Below are 20,486 nucleotides of genomic sequence, written 5' to 3' on the forward strand. Positions count from 1 at the left end.
TTTTCATGTGATTTGTTGTAACTTGCGTGATCACGGGGAAACAAGAATGATGTATATTGTAAAATGTTCATGCACATACTGAAACATACGTAGGTCACAACATTCATACTATATTAGGTAACTACTAGTAAGTATATAATTTTTATAAAATGACATCCTGTCCTCTTGAGGAAGGGATACTTCATACAGGGATACATTTATTGTAAATCTACACTGTAATCTACCGAATCTGTCAGAATCAAAGAGATGTGTGAACATAATCTTTGACACGGTGAAGGTAAATTTTTTTGACCCACAAAATCAAGATTTTTTAACTGAAAACATCACACACAGCCAACAGCACTTTCTGCAGATTCAAACAATATTTATTCCACATAAACACAATCAGGAGTTGCACACAAGGAGCCAAGCTTTGGCATTCTAGACAGTCACAACACCTGACCACAATAAATAACATCATTCAATTCTTCATTCGCTTTGTACATATTGGTACATATACTTATGGCATCTACTGTGCATAAAATTCTCTATAATTATACAGTATTTACAGGAATAAGACTTTTTTTAAAGTGCATTTCATCAATTTTACAGCTGCCTGTATCATTAAAAAAAAACAAGGTAGCGTAACAGCATGACACCCACACCACCCAAGCAATGTCTTTTACTGGTATGTTTAAAATGACACCTTTTCACTAAACATGCATACAATGTATATCCTGTACTGATCAGAAGCAACAGATGCTACATGTACATGAAAATGTTCCTTAATAAGTTTTCAGCTCAGAGCAAATTGAAAGGACTGCTACCATGGGCAGAAAGTGTAAGCTTTACTATGGTCCCAAACACACTGAAATTTCTGAAATTCATGTACATCAAAATTTCTTGCAACTATTCCTCCAAAGCCTACATACAGTGAAGAATATTGTCAATAATTTCTAAAAAGTCTCCTCATCCTAATGAGCAAGGTACTGAATTTGAATTTTTTTAGATAACAACTACACAGATATTGTGCTATATCACTCCACTATTGTATGCTTACATCAGACAATTGTTGCAAACTAAAACTGTTAAATTATAATAAGAGTCTTTTGCTTCTTTGGTACACTTCTCAGCATAGCCTCTTGCTGTCCTACCAAACAATGCTACTCACAGACTTTTGCATAGCCACACTGACATCTACATGTATTCAACCTTCAGCACCCCAAGTTCCCTGTGTAGTAGTACAAATGTATCACTGTACAGTACAGAGGAGTGTCAAAGAATTGGCTGGATATAATGATAAACCGAAAGTAAACTTTGTACATTTTTAAAATGTTTCAGATAAGCATCCCCCTTTCTTGCTAGCAAGAAGCACTTGATGGTCTCAACACAAAACACTGTTGGGTGATTTTTTCCTGATATTGAAGGATGGAAAGCTTTTAACTGTAATCTTTTGTAAAAGATTTCAACTTTGGTATCCCAGTATATTTATTCTTACATAATTTTTTTTCTTTACAGGAAAGTGGGAAACCAACTACACGTGGAAAAAGAATACTGTCTTGGCAACAACAAAACTGCATGGAAAAGCAAGCTATAATTTTTTATAACAATAAAAGACATCTATATGATCAGGCTGAAAAACTCAGTATGAATCATTACTCCACAACATTTATATCCCACTGCAAAAGTTAAATAATAAAATGTTTTCAACAGACTGATTAAGATAAATCTCTGAAACAATGTACAATGTCTTTTGTTGTTCTGGACATAAAATACTTGAAACAACTTGATGATCTGACAGTGAAATGCACTTCACAAGTCAATGGAGTTTCCATATTTGTAATTGTTCCCACAGAAACTTTAAAGTGACTTTTTGCTCACATGAACACTGGCAGCATCTTTTGAACTAATTTGGAGCAGGGCCCCATAGCTGCTGGTGGGCTGTACATGTTGTCCATCATCAGGCATCAGCTAGGGAAGAAGGTCTATGGTCCTGCAAACATTTCCAGTACTTCCGATGGGCTTGGATGGTGTTGGCAATACTTGTTTCTGAACTGTGTGATTAAAGAATATGAAAGCACTTTACATCACTGATAGTAATACTTAGTAAATGCTAACATCGCACAGACACCAATGAAGTAAGAATTTTCAGAGGTTAATATTAGAGACTGGTAACATTGTACAAACACATGTACAGCTTTTGTAAGACCAAGGACGTCCTTGGTAAGACCAAGGACATTATACAATGTCCTTGGTAAGACTAAGAGCAAGTTCCATCACAAAAAGGATGTAGCCTTACAAAAACACATATTTGCATTTGTTTTGACTTTGTGGTGTAAGATTGTCATGAAAACCACAAATTAACAGAAAACCAACACAAAAGTTTACAACTTAGCAGTTCACAGCAAATTACTCACATTCTAGTGGGAATCCCTGAGGCAACAGTGGGCGGGGCCTCCCCCAGCAGTACCCTGGAACAGGCTGCCATGCACTCCGACATCTCCTGGACATTGTAGCCACCCTAGGGAATAGCACAGGATCACACAGGAGGGTTCATAGAGCAAAGGTTGACATTCATACATCACAGATAAGACTTCATAGAGTACAGGACAGGCCAAAGCTGATGGAGCAAAGTTCAACATTCATAAAAGTCAGACTGTTCATTCACAGATTACAGTTCAGAGTTCATAGCACAGGTCTTCAACAAACTATCCTTGTGAAATTCTTCAAGGATGATATAAGTGGTATAAATGTAGGACAGAGGCATGTCCTCTTAAGTATCAGGTCTTTATGAACCAACTTCTGGGGCGAGTACTTACCTCTAGTATTAGCACAAGTTTGCCCTGTGCTAGACTTTTCAAGTGATGCGTCATGTATGCATAGCACCCAGGCGTTACATTACACCGGCCCTGGAGTGGGTTGGGAAACAGTGGACATAACATGTCACTCCAAGATTTTCAGATGTAGTCAAAGATAATTTTTTTTTTATATCATAGTATCATAATGAAAAGACTTGTCCCCATACATTACAATTACCATGACCCTAATGGGGGAATGAAAGCCAAATTAGGACCTCTGATCCCCAAAAGAACTAGCAAAGGAACAATTCCACTACTTATGAAGCAAAAACATGATTGTTACTTCACTTGTACTTACAAGTGGGTCTTTTTTTGCAGCATCAAAGCCACAGGCTACTAACACCAAATCTGGATTAAACTGCAAGAGAATGAGAAAAAAAAACGTCATGTTTTGCAACAATATATTTTATCAATTAAAGGATATTAAAGTTAAAAAAGATTCAACTCATGTACATTGTAGTTTCTGTGGGTACCGTCTACTAACATGATTCTATCAGGAAATATAAAATTATCTGCCACCCTGAAGAAAAACATCCAAAGAGATCCAATGCAACATCTCTCAGTAAAATGCACTCCCAGGCCTGCATATCTAAACTATGCATGCCTGGGGGAGTTGCACTAAAGATCTATCAAACACAAAGTTTCCTGAAGTGGCAGATATGTGTAACCAGATGGGTAAAGTGAATGGAAGTTAACAGTTTCTTACCTCCTGAGCAATAGGCAGAACAATTCTGTGAAATGCAGCTATGTACTCCAAGTCTCCTATGACTTCTGAACCCTGCAGAAAAAAAGACGCATCATGCAATCAACATTTGAACGTTCAAACGAAACTTCTGAATATTTGTCTGGTAACATTGTCTCCAAGTAGGGCCACACCGACTTAATTTTATGGATGACATCCTCTGAAGACCACCAAACTAGTGCGCGCGGGCCAATTAAAACAAAATTCCGGCCAAAATTAAAAATGCTACTAAAGCACAGGAATGCAAAGCTCAGGTATTGTGAATTTGCGGCAGTACATAGCGACGTATACGACAAGCTGGCATATGCTGGCTTTTTGCGGATATTATGAATTGGCACTGTACGTATGTACTTAGTTCTTGAGTCGTGGAGCTTCGGCAGCCTGGGTGCCATCCTCCAGAGTTACCACCGGCTCCGTATTGTCGCTAACTACCTTGGACTACCCAGGCCTAGAGCCAGGCCAGAGCCTCGGAGGACGTGATCTTTTTTTTTTTTTTTTTTTGAGAATAGGTGAAAATTAATGCGCGCGCGGATGTCATCCATAAAATTAAGGCGGTGTGGCCCTTATATATATAATTATGATTCTACCATATAGAATGAGTTGAATGTCTACAGTAGATTGTTAAATACATTGTGATATTTCAGCATAATATAGGTCTATACTATACCACTAAAGGAAATGAATTTATAGTACATGTACCTTATTCCATGCAACGTTGACATTGAAGCCCTCCCCCTTGCCCTCTCCCACAGAAGAGAAATTGGATGAGTCCATGTAAGGGAAGTACTTCCCCTGGTCGTAACGGTGTAGCGACAGGTACAGTACGCTAGGGTCCGTGTAGAAGGCATGCTGGATTCCATTGCCATGGTGGATGTCCCAGTCTAGTATTAGTATTCTGTAGTGTGATAGAATTGAAAACATTAGTCAGGATTGAACACATAATTTCAAAGCAGGCAGAGAGAAAATCTCAATATTTTCGTACAGTGGATGAAATGGTTGATACAATTAGAAGATATACAATTGAATTGTGTAAAAAAGATTGTAAAAAAGAAATAAACATCATCAAGAAAGAAAGTGTGACCTCAGGGATAATTTCAAAATAAAAGACAGAATTGAGACAATAGTTTGCCATGCCCCTATAAAAACCAGGCCTGATCAGTTACCTTTTCACGTTTAATTCCGTCTGTGCGTATCTGGCAGCTATGGACGTGTTGTTGAAGAAACAGAAACCCACAGCCTCGTCCATTTCAGCATGGTGGCCTGGAGGTCTGATTCAAGGAGTTAGAAGAAAAAATGTAAGCAAAAAATTGCCTCATTTATGAATAGATCAAGTCTTCTTTGGACGAAAGATACATTAAGAATGCATGAGGCATTTTAGCAGTGGATGGCTGTTCAGCACCAAGGCTAACCTTGATTCTTTTTTTTTTACTCTAACCTTTCTCTAATTCTGCAGACTTGACAACCCTGCAATTGTAATTTAAAGCAAAAAGAAGCTGTTATCAGTAAACAGTGCCGTGAAAAAATTTGACATTGATGGTTTACTGTACATGTGTATTATTTTCTTCTCATGATGCCATGACCATACAGTTATTGTAAGGTCTGTTACCAGTACTGTAGATGACTAGTTCACCAGTGTGCCCTTTATAGACATTTTGAACAAGAAAAATGAAAGACCTGATGATAGCAAGCCCATTGTCCACCTCCCCTTGCAGAACAGCTTCCACCAGTTTGATGGCACAGCCCACAGCCAACATGGCACAGTTGTACACATGGGGGCTCAGGTACGTGGGGCTTCCCTCCTCCAGTTTGCAGGGGTTCTGGTTAGGGTCCATCTCAGCTTCCTTCTGCCAGGCTTGGACCTGGGCAATGTACTCTGGGCTGTGGAGGAAAACAGCAGGATGTATAAGGATAACAACAACAACAAATGCACTGTTGTATTACAAAACTCAGGAAGCAGGAATTAGTGGTCGCCATTCAGGAAGCTAAGGACTACATACTTCCTCGAAATCTAAAATCTCTGACTTCTTGTGTAGTTTCCACTACCCACATTGGAGTCTGCATTAAGTTGTTTCCTCAAATTTCATCTGTTGCCATGATGCATTAAAGGCTAAAGGCTTCCAATGGTAGATATAAGTACAAACCACATATTATACAATAGCGATGGGAAGGAAGCAATAAGCTTAAAGGTAAGCACTGGAGAGAAGAGAGTGGAAAGCAGTGGTGGCCCGCATTGTCGACAGATGGGAGTGGCGACAAAAATGATGATGCTACCATATTTACTAGTACTGTAATAATAAGAATTTTTTAGTATAAAATAGAGTATACTAAAAAATTCTAAATATGGTTCTTAGTAACTTCTTACCTGTGCACAAGAAGGACCACCTCCTCCGTGGCGGGTCCGGCGATGATGCGGACACACCTGGACACCAGCCCCTCCTCCTGCAGGTAGTCATACATCTTAGACACTCGGTCTGGGTGTTCCACATGGTTTCTATGGAAGCAAACAATAAAATGAAAACTACTTAGTCAAACACAATTTAAGACCCCATTATGACTACACCATATATGTTATAGTACCAACAATCACTAAGGCAACATGAAATATTAATCAAGTGGTTTATTAATTAAAAAAATAGATCTCTAACATGTATAACCTTTTATCTTATGTTCACTACTAGTTGAACTTGTTTTTACAGCATAACTTTCAGGAACATTTTTCTGCCACATTAAAATCAAAATACCACCTATTACAAATCACTTTGCAACAAATCCATAATCAAGTAGAAATTGACACAAAGCAAGAAATTGTTTTCTAAGCAAAACAATTTCATCATTTATGCTATCAATGTACTCTTTATAAAAATTGACAAGCCACTTACAGATCAAAACTACATTTATGAAGCGTCATTCGCTCATCGTAGACCAGGCCTGTTCTGTAGTTCTTCTGTTGCAGCGGTGAGGGGTCATTCCTAAAGGTGATGAAAAGAAAAATATATTTACCAGAGCCAAAGTCACACCAAACCAAGGATATAGATAGATAAACATACAAATGAAAACATAAAAATCATGACAACAAACTAAAGTATTTTGTAAACATTTGATAAGGACCAATAATATTAACGTTATAACATTGCATCATAAATCACTGTACATGTCGCTGAAACATCTACGTGGAGACTGCAACTTACAATTGAATCAAAACTATCATGCGAACTCTTATATGAAAATATGTTGAAAAGACTGATTTTTTTCATTTCATATTTCGTAAGTAACTGTAACGTTATAACGATAAATTTATGTAAACGCGTTACCTACGGGGATTGCAATGTAACGTTAACTAGACATGGTTAGAAAAGTAGAAAATTTGCAGAACGCAACGAATTCATTCATACAAAACTTCTTTTTTTAATTCACATTTGCAGCTAGCGACCGTGAAAGTTGGGGAACAGTTTGGCGGAAACATTTTCTGGCGACAGGTGCAACCTAGAACGTCATTTCCGCTTTCAAGTAAAATTAGACTGACGGAGAAATAACCTAGTTACATAATCAAGTCCTCCATGCGATATCTGTCGATGTTTTCCCTTCTCCTAGCTTCCAAATGCTGAGGGTCATGCAAAAGGAAACGCAAATCAAATTTGCGCGCCTTTGGCTCCCCCGGATAGAGACCTGACCGCGGGGGGTCCAAAACAAACTGAGTTCCACCGGGAACCCCATTTTGGGGAAACCGTGTCGTCAACTCGGAGCGCCCCCTCGGCAACCATCCTACCTTTTCGACTCTGACATATCTCAGCCGACACCGTCCAAATTCCTCCAGCTTTACAAATGCCGACAATGATCCCAGCTTGTAGGCGATGTCCTCTAAAATGCCAAAATTTGCGATCATCGAATTTTTTGGCTGAAAACCTGACAGCCGCTCCCTTAGTGACCTTACCTAAGGTCGTTATTTTTCACTTCCGGGTTGAGCCATTGTGTTCCCGCCAAATTTATGTTCCCAGCATGCAGCGGGCCGTGTTGTGTCATCATCATGGCTGACCCTCTTGTACGAAACTGACAGTCCCTGATTTTTCGAATGTTTTAACGGTTGTTGTTATTCTCTGACCCTGAGGGACATGACTGTTGGACCGATGAGATATGAGCGAGCCCATCGTGGTCTCTTCGGAGGACGAAGGGGAAGCGATCCCGAGTTTTCCCGGTGAAGTGATCACGATCAGCTCGGACGAGGAGGCGTTCGAGAAGCCGAGCTTTACCCCGCGGAGCCGCCGGCGTGCCCCAGCACGCTCGCGCTCGCCCCGGATCAGTTCCCGACGCAGCGCCAAACATCGTGCGAGGACTCAGGTGTTTCTTGTCGCCGATGATCCCATCTACATCTCAGAAGACGAAGATACCAGTGATGATCGCGCAGGAGGCGGCAGGAAGGCTGACACTGCAGGTAACTAAACCATGCCGCTAGCAGAGCCATGCTTGTTTCAAGTCACGTGCCGAACACTTTATTACACTCAAATTAAGCCGTGTTATTAATTGCTCTCATACTCAATGATGTGAATTAGATAGAGTTGGCTGTTCATAATTTATCTTAACTGGTCTATATTGTGGAAATTAATGCTATAATAGGACTCAGGAGATTGTTAGGAAAACGTGCAAGTTAGAAAAGCGGAAGTGCTTATTCATAGGGGATTCCCCTGTTTTGCCGTTATGGGTGAAACTAAATGAGCGGGATTTGATCACGATGTGAGTGGGTTTGGCAGTGTAGTGAGATAATCACAAGTGGCAGCAAATTTTAAACAACACATACACGTCCCTATACACTTTCTCAGTCTCTGCATCCAATTTGTTTGTGGTTCTATATGGAAATGTTTTGTGAATCGGAAAGTCAATTATGAATTCATCATCATCTTCGGTACTGCTCATCCCTCTAATAAGAAGAGGATTATTAGCAGCTGCGCAGATTAGTAACTGTGTGCAAACAGAGGGTAGGGTAGGGGTGGACGTAGACAAGTGCAAGGACAGGACAAGTGAAATCAATGGTGTTTTTAGTATTACACATATTTACAGTACATAATCATTATAATGTACAAGGACAGAGAGGCAGCTCAATGCAGCGAAGCCTGTCCCAGCTCTGCTTTGAACTGGGAGATGGACTTCACCTCCCACACACTGGGCTCAAGTTCATTCCACTCCTTGATGGTGTGAGGGAAGAACGAGAGCCTTCCCGAATTTTCCTGATGAATATAAATTTATAAATGCTTCTGGATGTGCATCATGCTATTGTATAATAGTACTGCCTTGATTGTCATGTAAGAAATCCTATTGTATCACAAAATTGAAAGAAAAAATAGTATTCTGTGTGACCAGATTTCACAAAAAAAAGTGGACCAATGTCAGCCAAGTAAGGATTTCCTGACTCTTGTGGGTCTCAATCAAGAACGTAGATTTAGACCAGGGTCCCAATTTCCATGGGAGATCAAATACTTCTCTAGCACTACATACTATAAACGTTTCTAAACTTGAGACTGAAGGCTTGTACATACATGCATGTTTTGTCCACCTGACATTTGGTCCATGTTTCACAGCAGGGTTGTTTTTTCACAGTCAGAGAACTCTGCGTGCTGACAGCCAGCTGTTTGTGGGGAAGTGGTGTCAGTTTGTGGGTCACAGGAGAGATACATCACTGTCAGTTTCTCCTCCAGTAGTAGTCTGGACTATTTCCAGGGTCCTGCACAGGTCAGCTCCTCAGCTCCAAGTCCAACATGCCCCCAGGGAAATTTAAGGACACAAACCCCTTAGTAAACTCAGGGTCTACCTTAAGCTTGTAGCTCAGTAAAATTTGCTTTGGGGCATGTTGGCTCTGGAGCCCAGTAGCCAGCCTCTGTAGGCTCTGGAAGCCAACCTGTGACAAAACTGCCATAACTCAAGCAGTGCAACCAGATACTGTGATCCCACTACATATGTATTTCCTTCAGTGGCCAGAACATATTTCCCAAGTGGCCAAGAGCATGCTCAGAGTCAGAGCAGGCTTGGAGTCCACAGGAATGTATTAAACTTCTCATCCTCTCCAAATCAAGTTTCCCATTATATTTGTATAATTGGCAATGATACAGGCCATTACAAGGGTAGACTTAGCTGGTAATGGCTGACCCACAGAAAGTACAGACCTAATTCTAATGAATGAACGGACAAATATATTAGAATGTAACACAAGTACTGCAAAAAAAGGAATAAGGCCAATATACACTAGAAAGCAATCGATAGCTAAGAAAAGAAAATTACACACAATGTAAGTGTGAAGTCATTCCTATTAAACCTAGCAACAATGTGTAAGTACATTATGCACATAAATACACCACCTGTCAGATTCCATTTTGATGACCAACTGTATGTACCTGTCCCAGAAGGCTTGCCACTCCCACAGACTGGAATTCGGAAGCTGATTTTAGGGGAGGGCAGATGGGGTCAAGTTCTCAGGGAGTTCAATTTGTAACACCCCTGACACATCTGTTTGGAATGAACATTGCAGTTCCTGGAGGTTACCTAAGGTCATACAAACTAGATTACATGGATTTTACTCATTTAGCATGTAACATGAACACTTGCTACAGGACTGAGTCAGTGAGTAAGTGAGTGATGCTCTTTCTTACTCCTTTATTACGATCTCTATCAATTATCATTGCTCTTGTCATCATAATTACTGTTTGTCTAAAATTTAAAAACCTGTGTGTTTAATACTTATACATTGTATTAGTAAAGCATAATTGTTATTATTTTGGTTTCCTCTCATGTATTTAGTTACATTTGTGCAATGAATGCACATGGTGCCACCACTGATATAAGTTAAAAATTCAAAGTGGATGATTTTTACCTGTTTCATAAAGTATACATTTGTAAATGTGCATATTTCTAGCCACAAGTAACCTTCAAGAAATCTCTGTTAGTCTGTATGTTCGCATTGATGCATAAAACATGAACTGAGCTGTACCATTTGTTGGCTTGCTGTTGTTTTTCTTTCTTTCTCATGCAGTCTCAAAATTACATTTGGAGTCTCAAACAGATGGCTTCCATAACCCTCTAATATGCCTGCACTGGTCTTCCACTAGTTTCAGGTCTCTCGTCCACCAGAACTTGTGCCAGTCCGGTTGTCAAGACAGAAGATGGAGCTACAGATCATCAGGCACTTGTGAATGGAACTTCGGCCAGCCCCCCACTAGCTGTTCCCAGCACGTGTCTATCAACTTTGAAAGAAGAGAGTGATGACATTGACAGTTGCAAATCAGAGAGTGTAGACAGAAAACCTGCCATGGGGAACAGCACAAGCAGCTCCGGACCAGACGCAGTGTCTGGAGAGCTGGAGGACAGAACAGTTAGTTACCATGACAACCGGGTAACCTGTCAGGTGGAGCCTGGTCTCCCAGACCCTGACCAAGGATTGCAGGAGTTTGCACAGTTTGACATGACTGAGGATGAGGCCCTCAGCATTGCCATTCAAAGGTCTCTGGCAGATTCCCTTCAAAACAGGGACAGTTGCCAAGAGTCTGATGATGACCCTGACCTCGCCAAAGCCATCGCTCTGTCAAGGGCAGAACAGCAGACTTCCCAAGGTCATGGTGACATCATGGAGGCTGGAGTAGCAGGGCCAAGTGGAGTTCCTAACTGTAGTAACACGTTCATCACTTCATCCTCTCAGTCCTCATCAGACAGTGCTATATGGGAACACATCACAAAACCTAAGGTAGAAACACCTTCAAGGCATATGGAAGATGATGAAGACGTCCCAATGCAGTCATTGTGCAATCCTGATGCACCTGTATCACCCTACTTGAACCAAAGTACAGCCAAGAGTGTCCTCGGCAATGACCTTACCTTCACCTCCCCAAAGAAAGGCAAGGGGAAGGGGAAAGGAAAGGGCAAAGGGTCAGCAAGTCCCAAGCTGTTGGAGTCTCCAGTGAAGAAGTTGTCTCAGGAAGAGGTGGATGCAGACCTGGAGGTGGCTCTCGCCCTGTCACAGGCGGAGGCAGACACTCAGAAACAACTCCTGGAGGAGGAAGAGTTGATACTACAGAGAGTTTGTGCAGAGTCATTAAAGGTGAGGCATAGAGACATTGTAATCTTATCCAGACTCTTACATGCACCCTGTATTTACATGTACCATGTTGAAGTGTTGATGGAAATGACATGTCTCCCCAGTGATGGTTTTGTTTGTTTGTTTCGCATAGCCAGTATGGCTGGCGACTCCTCTGGCCAATGATGTTCCCATTAGCCAATTTCTACTATTTATTCAGCCTGCAAAGGAGTCTGGTTGAGACTAACCATATGTGCGGTGTGGCTAGAGGTTTGAATAGAAGATCATTCACAGTTTTGTAAGCTTATAAGGAGCAAGGATGTTGTATTTTTTGTTGCTGGGTATTATTCTGTAATACTAAAGGGTTAAGTCAACGTACTATTGTAAAGAAAAGAATGGAAAATATACTTTTTGTATTGTCAAAAAGTCTCTATATACTGTTGTATCCCTGTTCGTTTAAATTAAACGAACAGGGATACAACAGTATATAGTGATTTCAGTGAATGTGATCATCTTTGCAATTAGCCTTTTGGGACAAAAAAAAATGAAGATTATCTTATTATTATATATCTCTATTAGAGCTGTGTACCTAAACAAATTTTAGGTACAGGTACAGGTACAGGTACACAGGTTTAGGTACAGGTCCGGACCTGAACCTGTACCTGAACAATTCGACCAATTTATATGCTCTTCTGAACTCCTTCAATAACAAAAAAACATAAATAAACTTGATAGTTAAGGTTTATTCTTTGTTTATGGCGAATGCTCAGATAAAATATAGGCAAAACTAAGATGTTTTTGTTTTCATGAACACACTGTCCTTACACAGGCACCCATTGTTAACCAGCTATTTAAACATTTGAGGTCACAAATAGGCATAAAATTGGTGTGAAATTGTTTAGGTACAGTACCGGTACTGAGGGATTAGGTATTTTGGACCTGTACCTAATCAATTTTTCCGGTACAGTATCGGTACTGCGTACCGGTACACAGCTCTAATCTCTATAGATCTAGAGTTTGCTGTCATTACAAGGCTCTGTGTGCAGCACCAGTGCCTTCCGCTGGTGAAACGTCAGAAACGCCCGATACTCTTCAGGCATTTTGTGGTGGGGAAGGTTTCCTATGTTTCCATAGTAATGGTATTTTATCTCTCGCCCCTTTTCATCCTTCGGAAATGGGTAAAATCCGTACAGGTGGACCTGGTCACACAGACAGGCCGCCAGCACGAACAAGATGCTCCCTGTCGATGACCGTTCCGGCTTGAATTCTGAATCATTCCACATTCTAGACAGAAAAAAATATGTTAGACATTTGTAAAGAAAGCATGCAGTTTTACTTGCTTTATAAACAGAAGTGCTAAAACTCTGATTACCAGAGAAAATTACCATTGGTTAACCAACTGAATACAACATGTTATGAGCAATTATCAGCACACGAGAAATCATGTGGTTGTTGTAAATATGAACTAACAACTGTCCAAATGTGAAAAATACCTACGCTGTCATCTTTGCATTTATATAACTTGGTGCATATGAAATCTTGATTGGCAAATGATGTTTCTTTAGCATCTCGTTGGTAAATTTCACTTGTTGACGTCTCGCGGATGATACAAAAGCAGGAATGTGGAGAATCTGGTCGTGGATGAGACGCAATCGTTTTATAAACTTCTCTCGTTTTTTTTTACGATTATTGTATCCTTGATAATCGTGTGGAAGAACAGATGGGTTCATGGTGGTGAAGTTCGATTTTGTCCCCACATCATTCTCGAACCCCTCAATAGCAGCAAGGTTCGATCTGAACACGAAGTCTGCAGAGTCGATCTGAGGACCACAGTGGCTGTCCAGGAGAATCCCAGAATTCCCCACAACTGCACAAGACCGAAAGTGCTTGCCCAGAAGAGGCGACGACTCAGGAGTTAGATCATAGAAAGTTTCAGTGATTTCGAACTTCTTTCGTGTTGCGTATTCGTACTTGATCTGTTGATTAACGTGAATTTGAGACTTATTTATGGTGAGGTCTGTATCGGGGTTGAAGTACGTCATAACCCACTTTCTATAATAAAAAAAATTGTTAGAATTAATAAAAGACCAAAGATGACTAGACGATCCTGATACCCATCAAAACTTCTCTTTAAAGAGACTTTAGACTCTTTTTAGCATGCACAGTTCCCATTATACTACTAATCTACAATGTAAACCAAATTCCGCCCCTACATACAATGTAGTAGACTAAGACTTGAGAGCATTTACAACTTAGCTTTGCCCACAATAAGCTCATTAGATAGATAGAATTTTTAGCATCAAATCACAAATATACACAAATCCTTATAGTTTAAAAATACATCTATATGTATATCTACAAATACACTATAGTCTAAGCATTTGGTGCCAAGCTACCTTTATGCTGAATTTCGGGTCATTTGGTTTTCGTATTAGCACATAGGAGCCAAAAATGTACTTTTTGGGTCTAAAATAGCAAAAAAGTCCCATTTTACATAGTTTTAAAGTGACACACACCAAAAGCGTGAATTAAGTTATGTGGGATTGTATCAAAGGATCTCTTATACCAAATTTCAGGTCATTTGGTTTTATATAAGGACACAGGAGCCGAAATTGTACATTTTTGGGTCAAAAATAGCCAAAAAGCCCTATTTTACACAATTTTAAAGTGATGTACGTCAAAAGTGTGAATGGCATTCTTTTGACACTTGTTCAATGTATCCCCATACCAAATGTCAGGACATTCGGATTTAAAATTAGGGCACAGGAGCCAAAAATATACATTTTTGACCGAAAATAGCCAAAAATCTCTATTTTACACAATTTTAAAGTGGCTTATGTCAATAGATTGAATATCATTCTGTAGACATGTGTCCAAGGTATCCCCATACCAAATTTCAGGTCATTTAGTTTTAGTACCAGGGCTCCAGATCCCAAAAATTACCAAAATCACCAAAAATTACCAAAAAACCCAAATAAAACAATTTTGAAGGCCTGTTTTAAAAAAATGGAAAACGTCTGGGGGTATTTGCCCACTCTACCTTCATGCCAACTTTCAGGTCATCTGGCTGAAAAACGGCTGAGTTGAATCCCTTTAAAGAAATGGCAGGAGAAGAAGGAGAAACATGAGGGAAAACAATACATTTCTCCCATACTATAGTAAGGGTGAAATGTAATGAGTAATGATTGGACAGATCAAAGCTCTCAGGAGAAAAGATTGTCTATGCCTCTCAGGTCTGTTGAGTGCAGTGGAATTCTTCTTTTTTCGGAAGCAGAAAATTCCTCACCTTATCCGTTCAACTTCCGATGTATTGAACTGCACTCCCGGTTCCTCATGTCTTTTTATTGACACGATCCTGTGTAAATGAGATATTTAATACAATACTACTACCAAAACTGGAAATAAAACCATATGACCTATGTTATGGCTATTGTCGACATGAAAAAATAAGAAAGAGGTGATTCTGCTGTTATCAATTGGGAACCATCAACATTTACTAAGATAGACCCTCCTAGACAACAGCATACATTAGGTACGTACCCTAAGGTGGACACTTTATGGGCTCATCCCATTAAAAATACCTCACATGGTACAAATAGCAATAATAAATTTTGCCGGCAACTGCATAAAACAACCGCGCCCCACTTAACGTAGCTTAAATAGGCATTTTAAGATCAAGAAAGATAAGATGTCTACATGTTGACTTTAAGTTGTTCCTAAGAGCCAAGGGACTGTAAAGGTTTCTTTTCAATTGTGGCATTCTCGTCTGCTTGAGTGTAAATAAAGTAATGATCAACTTCTGATGAATCATATTCAAATATTTAAGTCTCATTTACGAATACCATTAATTAAGGGTTAATGACCCGCCCCGAGCTGGAGGCAACCAAGAATGCTGTGTTCTGTGACCTTGAGAATCGTTCCGTCCTCGGATATTCTGTTTGCTTTATAATTCAACTGTCCAATAAAGTTGCCTGAATCACCACTTTTTGAGCCCTGGGTTTCATTAAGCCATTGCCAATTTAACATAGTTGATACCTACATGTACTAATGTACATGTAACTGTTTCTATTAAATTGGTGAACAACCTTTTGCCCTTTCTGAAACCTATAAACATACCTGTAGCTTGAAGAAACGGTGGTATTCTTAGACAGCCAAACTTTGTTAACTAAAAATTGGTAGGAAGGCTGTTTGACATGTAGACTAATCAGAAAAGTCAGGCCAAGGGCGAAAAGTAGTCCACAGGCCATCAGTCGAAAACATGCCTTTTTGTCCGCCATGGTGATTGACAATTGTGATGACGTCCGATGAGGCGAGTTTAGTCAAAGTGACCAGGGCGAGGGTGTCTACATATTTGGTAGAGGAAGGATAGGAAGCCAACCTTTGCTAGGAAATGAAAGACATTTCTAAACGGATCACCATGCGTAAAAATAGAGTTTTCAAACATTACTTCATCTAGTTATGTTCTATTCCGATTTCCGAAACAACATTTTTATAATGATTGCCTATTCTAAATAATCCCCGTGTTGAAATGGACTGCTCCAAGTCTACCTCATGTTTACAAAAAAGTTGCTCGACCGGACCAGGATAAAAGATAATTACAAAAAAATCTTCCGGCTAAAGTAACACAGTCTTCATGTGAATGGGGTATACAACTTCTTTTTACTAGCATGTTTGGATCATGATGCCGCATTTCTGGTAAAAATCGTGTCCGGTAAATATTCAATTTTTTAATCGGCCATGATTGCAGTTTGAATAACCGTTCTTCCCGCTCTTCTGATTGTTGTCCTTGATCTTTGTGTAAGCCGTCTTCAGGTTCTTTATCTTACTACGTACACCGCACTGATCTGTTATCTTTCAGAAACCCCCAACTCCCCCAACTTGATGGAAATTTCCAAGTAAAGACTTTTGTTTCTGTACAGCCCTCACCCACAACAACCCCCCCCCCCAAGCTTTTTCGGCGACTCCTGCTCTACAAAAATAGATATCAGGAGGTTGGTCTTGTCCGCCGACCAGGTTGCATATGCTGCAGCTGATTACATTGCAAAATGAAGAAAAAAAGGCGAAAAAACAGTGGAAACGAACTCCAAACAAATCAAATCAAAAAAGATTGGAGGTCTCACATGGCCCAGAAGCTGATCCTGTGAACCCATAATCATGACGTAATGACCGGTTGATTAAATATCATTGCAAGTCTCAAGGTCTTCTCACTTTCTAGTCAACTACTGTAAAGTACAATCATGTATGGTAGACAGTACAAGGCTTGCAGCAAGAAACACTGAATACAACTGCTCCAAATTGTCCTTAGCTGGCTGTACCATCATGTTTATGCTGTAGCCATGACGGAGCGAAAGGCCTTGACACAGTTACATGTAATTTGCACATTTTTACATTGGCTCAGGAATCCGGGAGCATCATGTCTTTGGTACTGTCATTATTGATATGACTGTAAATTTCCATTTTCTTTTTTGTGTGCCTGCTACATGTAGTTTTTGTTGACCCTTATGTATGATTATGAATGGATTTATCAGGATGTATGGACATTAGGCAAGATGTATGTTTGGTAGGTACATGTATATTTTTATTCAAAATATATATAATATTATATATCATTTCTGTGTATATCCAAGGAGGTAATAACTTCTTTTTAAACCTCCTTTGTATATTAAAGCAGTCCTGTCTATTTGGCTTCAGATGTCTGGATAGTACTCTCCCTATGTTCCTTATCATTCGTTTTGTCGTGGAGAAATACTGAATGTTTTAAGAGGAGGAATCTTCCCTTTGATAGTAGAACCAAGAAAAGATTTCAGTCGGCTGCTGGATCCATTATGAATAGCCACTTATGGGAGACTCTGATAGCCCCTTGCTCTTATACAGAATTTTTACCCTGGTATAATATAATTTACTAGTCCCCAGGATGTTGGAATTAAATTGCAGTCGAATGTGATACATACCGAGTTCATCCATAGAATAACAATTTTATGTCGTCGTGTTAAAAGATGTTATTATGCAGCCTTTAGTGTTTTGTGTCATAAGGGACCACTTTCAGTCAGGCTTGTAGCAAGACTTTATGGCCCACTTTTTATCTACCGGTACTGTGTGATAAATTTATCAAAATTGCTCAAACTCAAAATTACAAGTCAAATATGACTTAACTAGAAGAATTATGAAAAATCAAAATTGCTCAAACTCAAAATTACAAGTCAAATATGACTTAACTAGAAGAATTATGAAAAATCAAAATTGCTCAAACTCAAAATTACAAGTCAAATATGACTTGAATAGAAGAATTATGAAAACGGCCTGTTTTGTCATGGCAACTTGAAAGGAAGCTGCTATTTGGCAAAGAATCAAAATATCAGTACAGAGGTAAAAACCCTCATAGTGAGTCATACAAATTAGTTTTCATGATCAAGTCTTTGGTATCATGTAAATCAACATGCAACTGTACATAAAAAGGAGTCAGCAGCAACAACTGAAAGCAAACAAGGCAAACAACACTGGTGATTTTCTTGTGGATGTATATGTTGATGTACTGTAGTAATAGGTCTGCTTTTGAGTTGCATGTAAGTATGTACAGTATATGGAAACATGTACGTAGCTAAGTAACTTAGAGGACAGATCTGGTCCTCCTCAGATTACTGCTTGTTGCAGGAATGTTGTATGGTTGAATCAATTGCATACCACTTTCACTAATTGATACTTGGTTATAGACCACTTAGCACAATACTATTGACAAGTATGACAAGTATGAACACTGTATTAGGAAGGAAGTAGTAGAAAGCGATAGTGGATTGGACAGTATTTGACTGTATATAGGTTTGCAAATAAATTTTATTTTCTCAGAGTGATATTTTACAAGAATACAATACTAGTAGTTAATGTTATTTCCTGTAATATTGCACTGAATTCAAATTGTAGTTTTGGTGAAAACAAATGGGTGTTTTTATTAATGTTAGTATGACATTTCGACCTTTTAATTTTCTCAGTTCAGTACCCTCTGGTTGTTTTTGGTTTGTCCCCTCGGGAACTATTTATAGTATTATGCGTCAGTGTCTTGTGACAGGGTATCATGTGTCAGCGAGGGTCTACTGGAGGTTTTCATGATTATAGATACATGTACAACATTCAGGGTCCCATGGGGTCGAAAATCAATAAGCTGAACATCGTTTAAAATAGCACACCAGAGATATTTCTGAATATAATCTATACGTGTATCTTTGCTGTTTATTAAGGATGTATTGATTAATACCTCTTTACAGGTGGAAAGATGTTATCTTAGTACAGTGACTGCAGTCATTAAAGTCAATTGCGCTGTGTGAGGTAAATTAGCATGATGTTGTACTGTTGAGTGAGTATATTGTAAAGCCAAATGAGGTGTATTTATACTTGAACTGATCTAGTCAGCCCCACAGTTAAAAGCAAAAATCATCTGCTTATTCGAGTGCTACAGAAGTGGTTGGACAGGAAGTGCAAGTTGGATTCAACTAATAGTGCACATTAGTTGAATCCAACTGAAACATGCTATTAATCACAAAATTATAGGTCTTGTCAGGTACATTGTAGTCTATACTCCAGTTCTGGTGACAATGAAATGTCCAGTGGAGAGTACTACTAAGTATTTGGCAGTGTGGTGTTGGAATTGCGTCAGTGATTGGAAGATAGTTTCTCATATGTAGGTACAAGTGTACAACATGCATTGTCATGTAATATACATTTGTCATTACTTTCACACATAGATTTGAATGATTTTAAAACTCATAGAGTTTTGATTTTGACTGGACCTCAGCTGGATCATACCATGAATGGAAACAGTAGCATGTATTACCTGTATTAGTATTTGCGTGGCAGGTCAGACCTTGACCTTTTCTATTGATTTGAGAAAACTGTGTATTTTGTTGGAGATTATGCTCCCTACTATAGACCCTCGCAGGTATTTCCCCATGATGCAATCATTCTGGTCCTGCTGGACCAATCACTTTGAGTCAGGTGGCACTGCCCATGCAAATGAGTCATGTGACCCAACACAATAGCTGCTGCCATTCCCGGGGGAGTGTGTGTGTGTGTATTGTGTTTTCTGTGGAGCATGTTGGCTGACCAAAGTCTGCTATCAGGTGCATCGTGTTTGGCGAGCTGGACACACCTTGTTTGGAGTGGTCAACCAGGGAAACAGCTGTTCGAATCGGTTGGTTTGCTCCCTTTGTTTGTTTTGCGTCGTTGTAGCTGTCTGTAACACACGGCCCGGCTGCTTCCACGTGTGTACACGCTGATATACCACTTCCTCATTTTAAATCCACCTTACCACTTACCCCACCATGTTCTCATGATTGCATCACGCCTAGTCCTTTAGCAATACAGTACCGGTGTTTGACTATGTTGAGTTAGTTTTCTAACTCTCTTAGTTTCAAGACGGAACAGGTGTCAGTTGATATCATAGATCATCCATGCTGCCTGTCTTCATGAAGACATCGTCTCTATTAACACCTGCTACAATGGGGAGTCTGCTTTCAAGTAATCATTGCAATTGTAATGAATAGGTTATCTCAATGATAGCACTGTAATCATCATACGATGTTGTCCAGGCACGTTTGATACATAGATTTTGCACTGGAGCTTCCTGAAGTGATTGGATGTTGAAGTCTCAGTGTCGAGACCCAGAATGAACCCTGTCTGTTGTTCCTGCAATGGCTACAGTCCTGGGGGCATGGCATAATCCTCCCTCGCTTTTGTAGGAGTGGATAAAAATAGATCCAAGAAGGTATTGAAACAACGTCTTGTCCACCTCATGACAACAGTTCACGTTTATCAACTTTTAGGCTCCATATATTATACAAGACATTAGCTGGTATCGACTGGA

General features: G+C 39.6%; 2 protein-coding genes across 2 annotated transcripts in view; one reads left to right on the forward strand and one right to left on the reverse strand.

Annotated features, from left to right (window-relative positions):
* Window positions 1–352: 352 nt before the first annotated feature.
* On the reverse strand, window positions 353–7,520 carry LOC109471124 (histone deacetylase 6-like). The gene is made up of 11 exons (XM_019770348.1): window positions 7,346–7,520; window positions 6,459–6,548; window positions 5,942–6,070; window positions 5,254–5,457; window positions 4,743–4,847; window positions 4,279–4,474; window positions 3,544–3,615; window positions 3,136–3,195; window positions 2,799–2,888; window positions 2,397–2,500; window positions 353–2,033 (listed from the first exon to the last, which is right to left on the reverse strand). Exons 1-11 carry the CDS (start codon window positions 7,360–7,362, stop codon window positions 1,940–1,942), a joined length of 1,161 nt encoding a protein of 386 aa, XP_019625907.1. The 5' UTR covers window positions 7,363–7,520; the 3' UTR covers window positions 353–1,939.
* A 64-nt stretch (window positions 7,521–7,584) lies between these two features.
* LOC109471123 overlaps window positions 7,585–20,486 on the forward strand; it is a 24,728-nt gene continuing 11,826 nt past the window's right edge. The window contains exons 1-2 of the mRNA XM_019770347.1: window positions 7,585–8,008; window positions 10,671–11,656. Coding sequence (XP_019625906.1) covers window positions 7,711–8,008; window positions 10,671–11,656 — 1,284 coding nt within the window. The 5' untranslated portion in view covers window positions 7,585–7,710. The remainder of the gene's footprint in view (window positions 8,009–10,670; window positions 11,657–20,486) is intronic.

This window comes from Branchiostoma belcheri, unplaced genomic scaffold (genome assembly GCF_001625305.1).
Source record: "Branchiostoma belcheri isolate BF01 breed outbred unplaced genomic scaffold, Haploidv18h27 scaffold24, whole genome shotgun sequence".
NCBI classification, from domain to species: domain Eukaryota; kingdom Metazoa; phylum Chordata; class Leptocardii; order Amphioxiformes; family Branchiostomatidae; genus Branchiostoma; species Branchiostoma belcheri.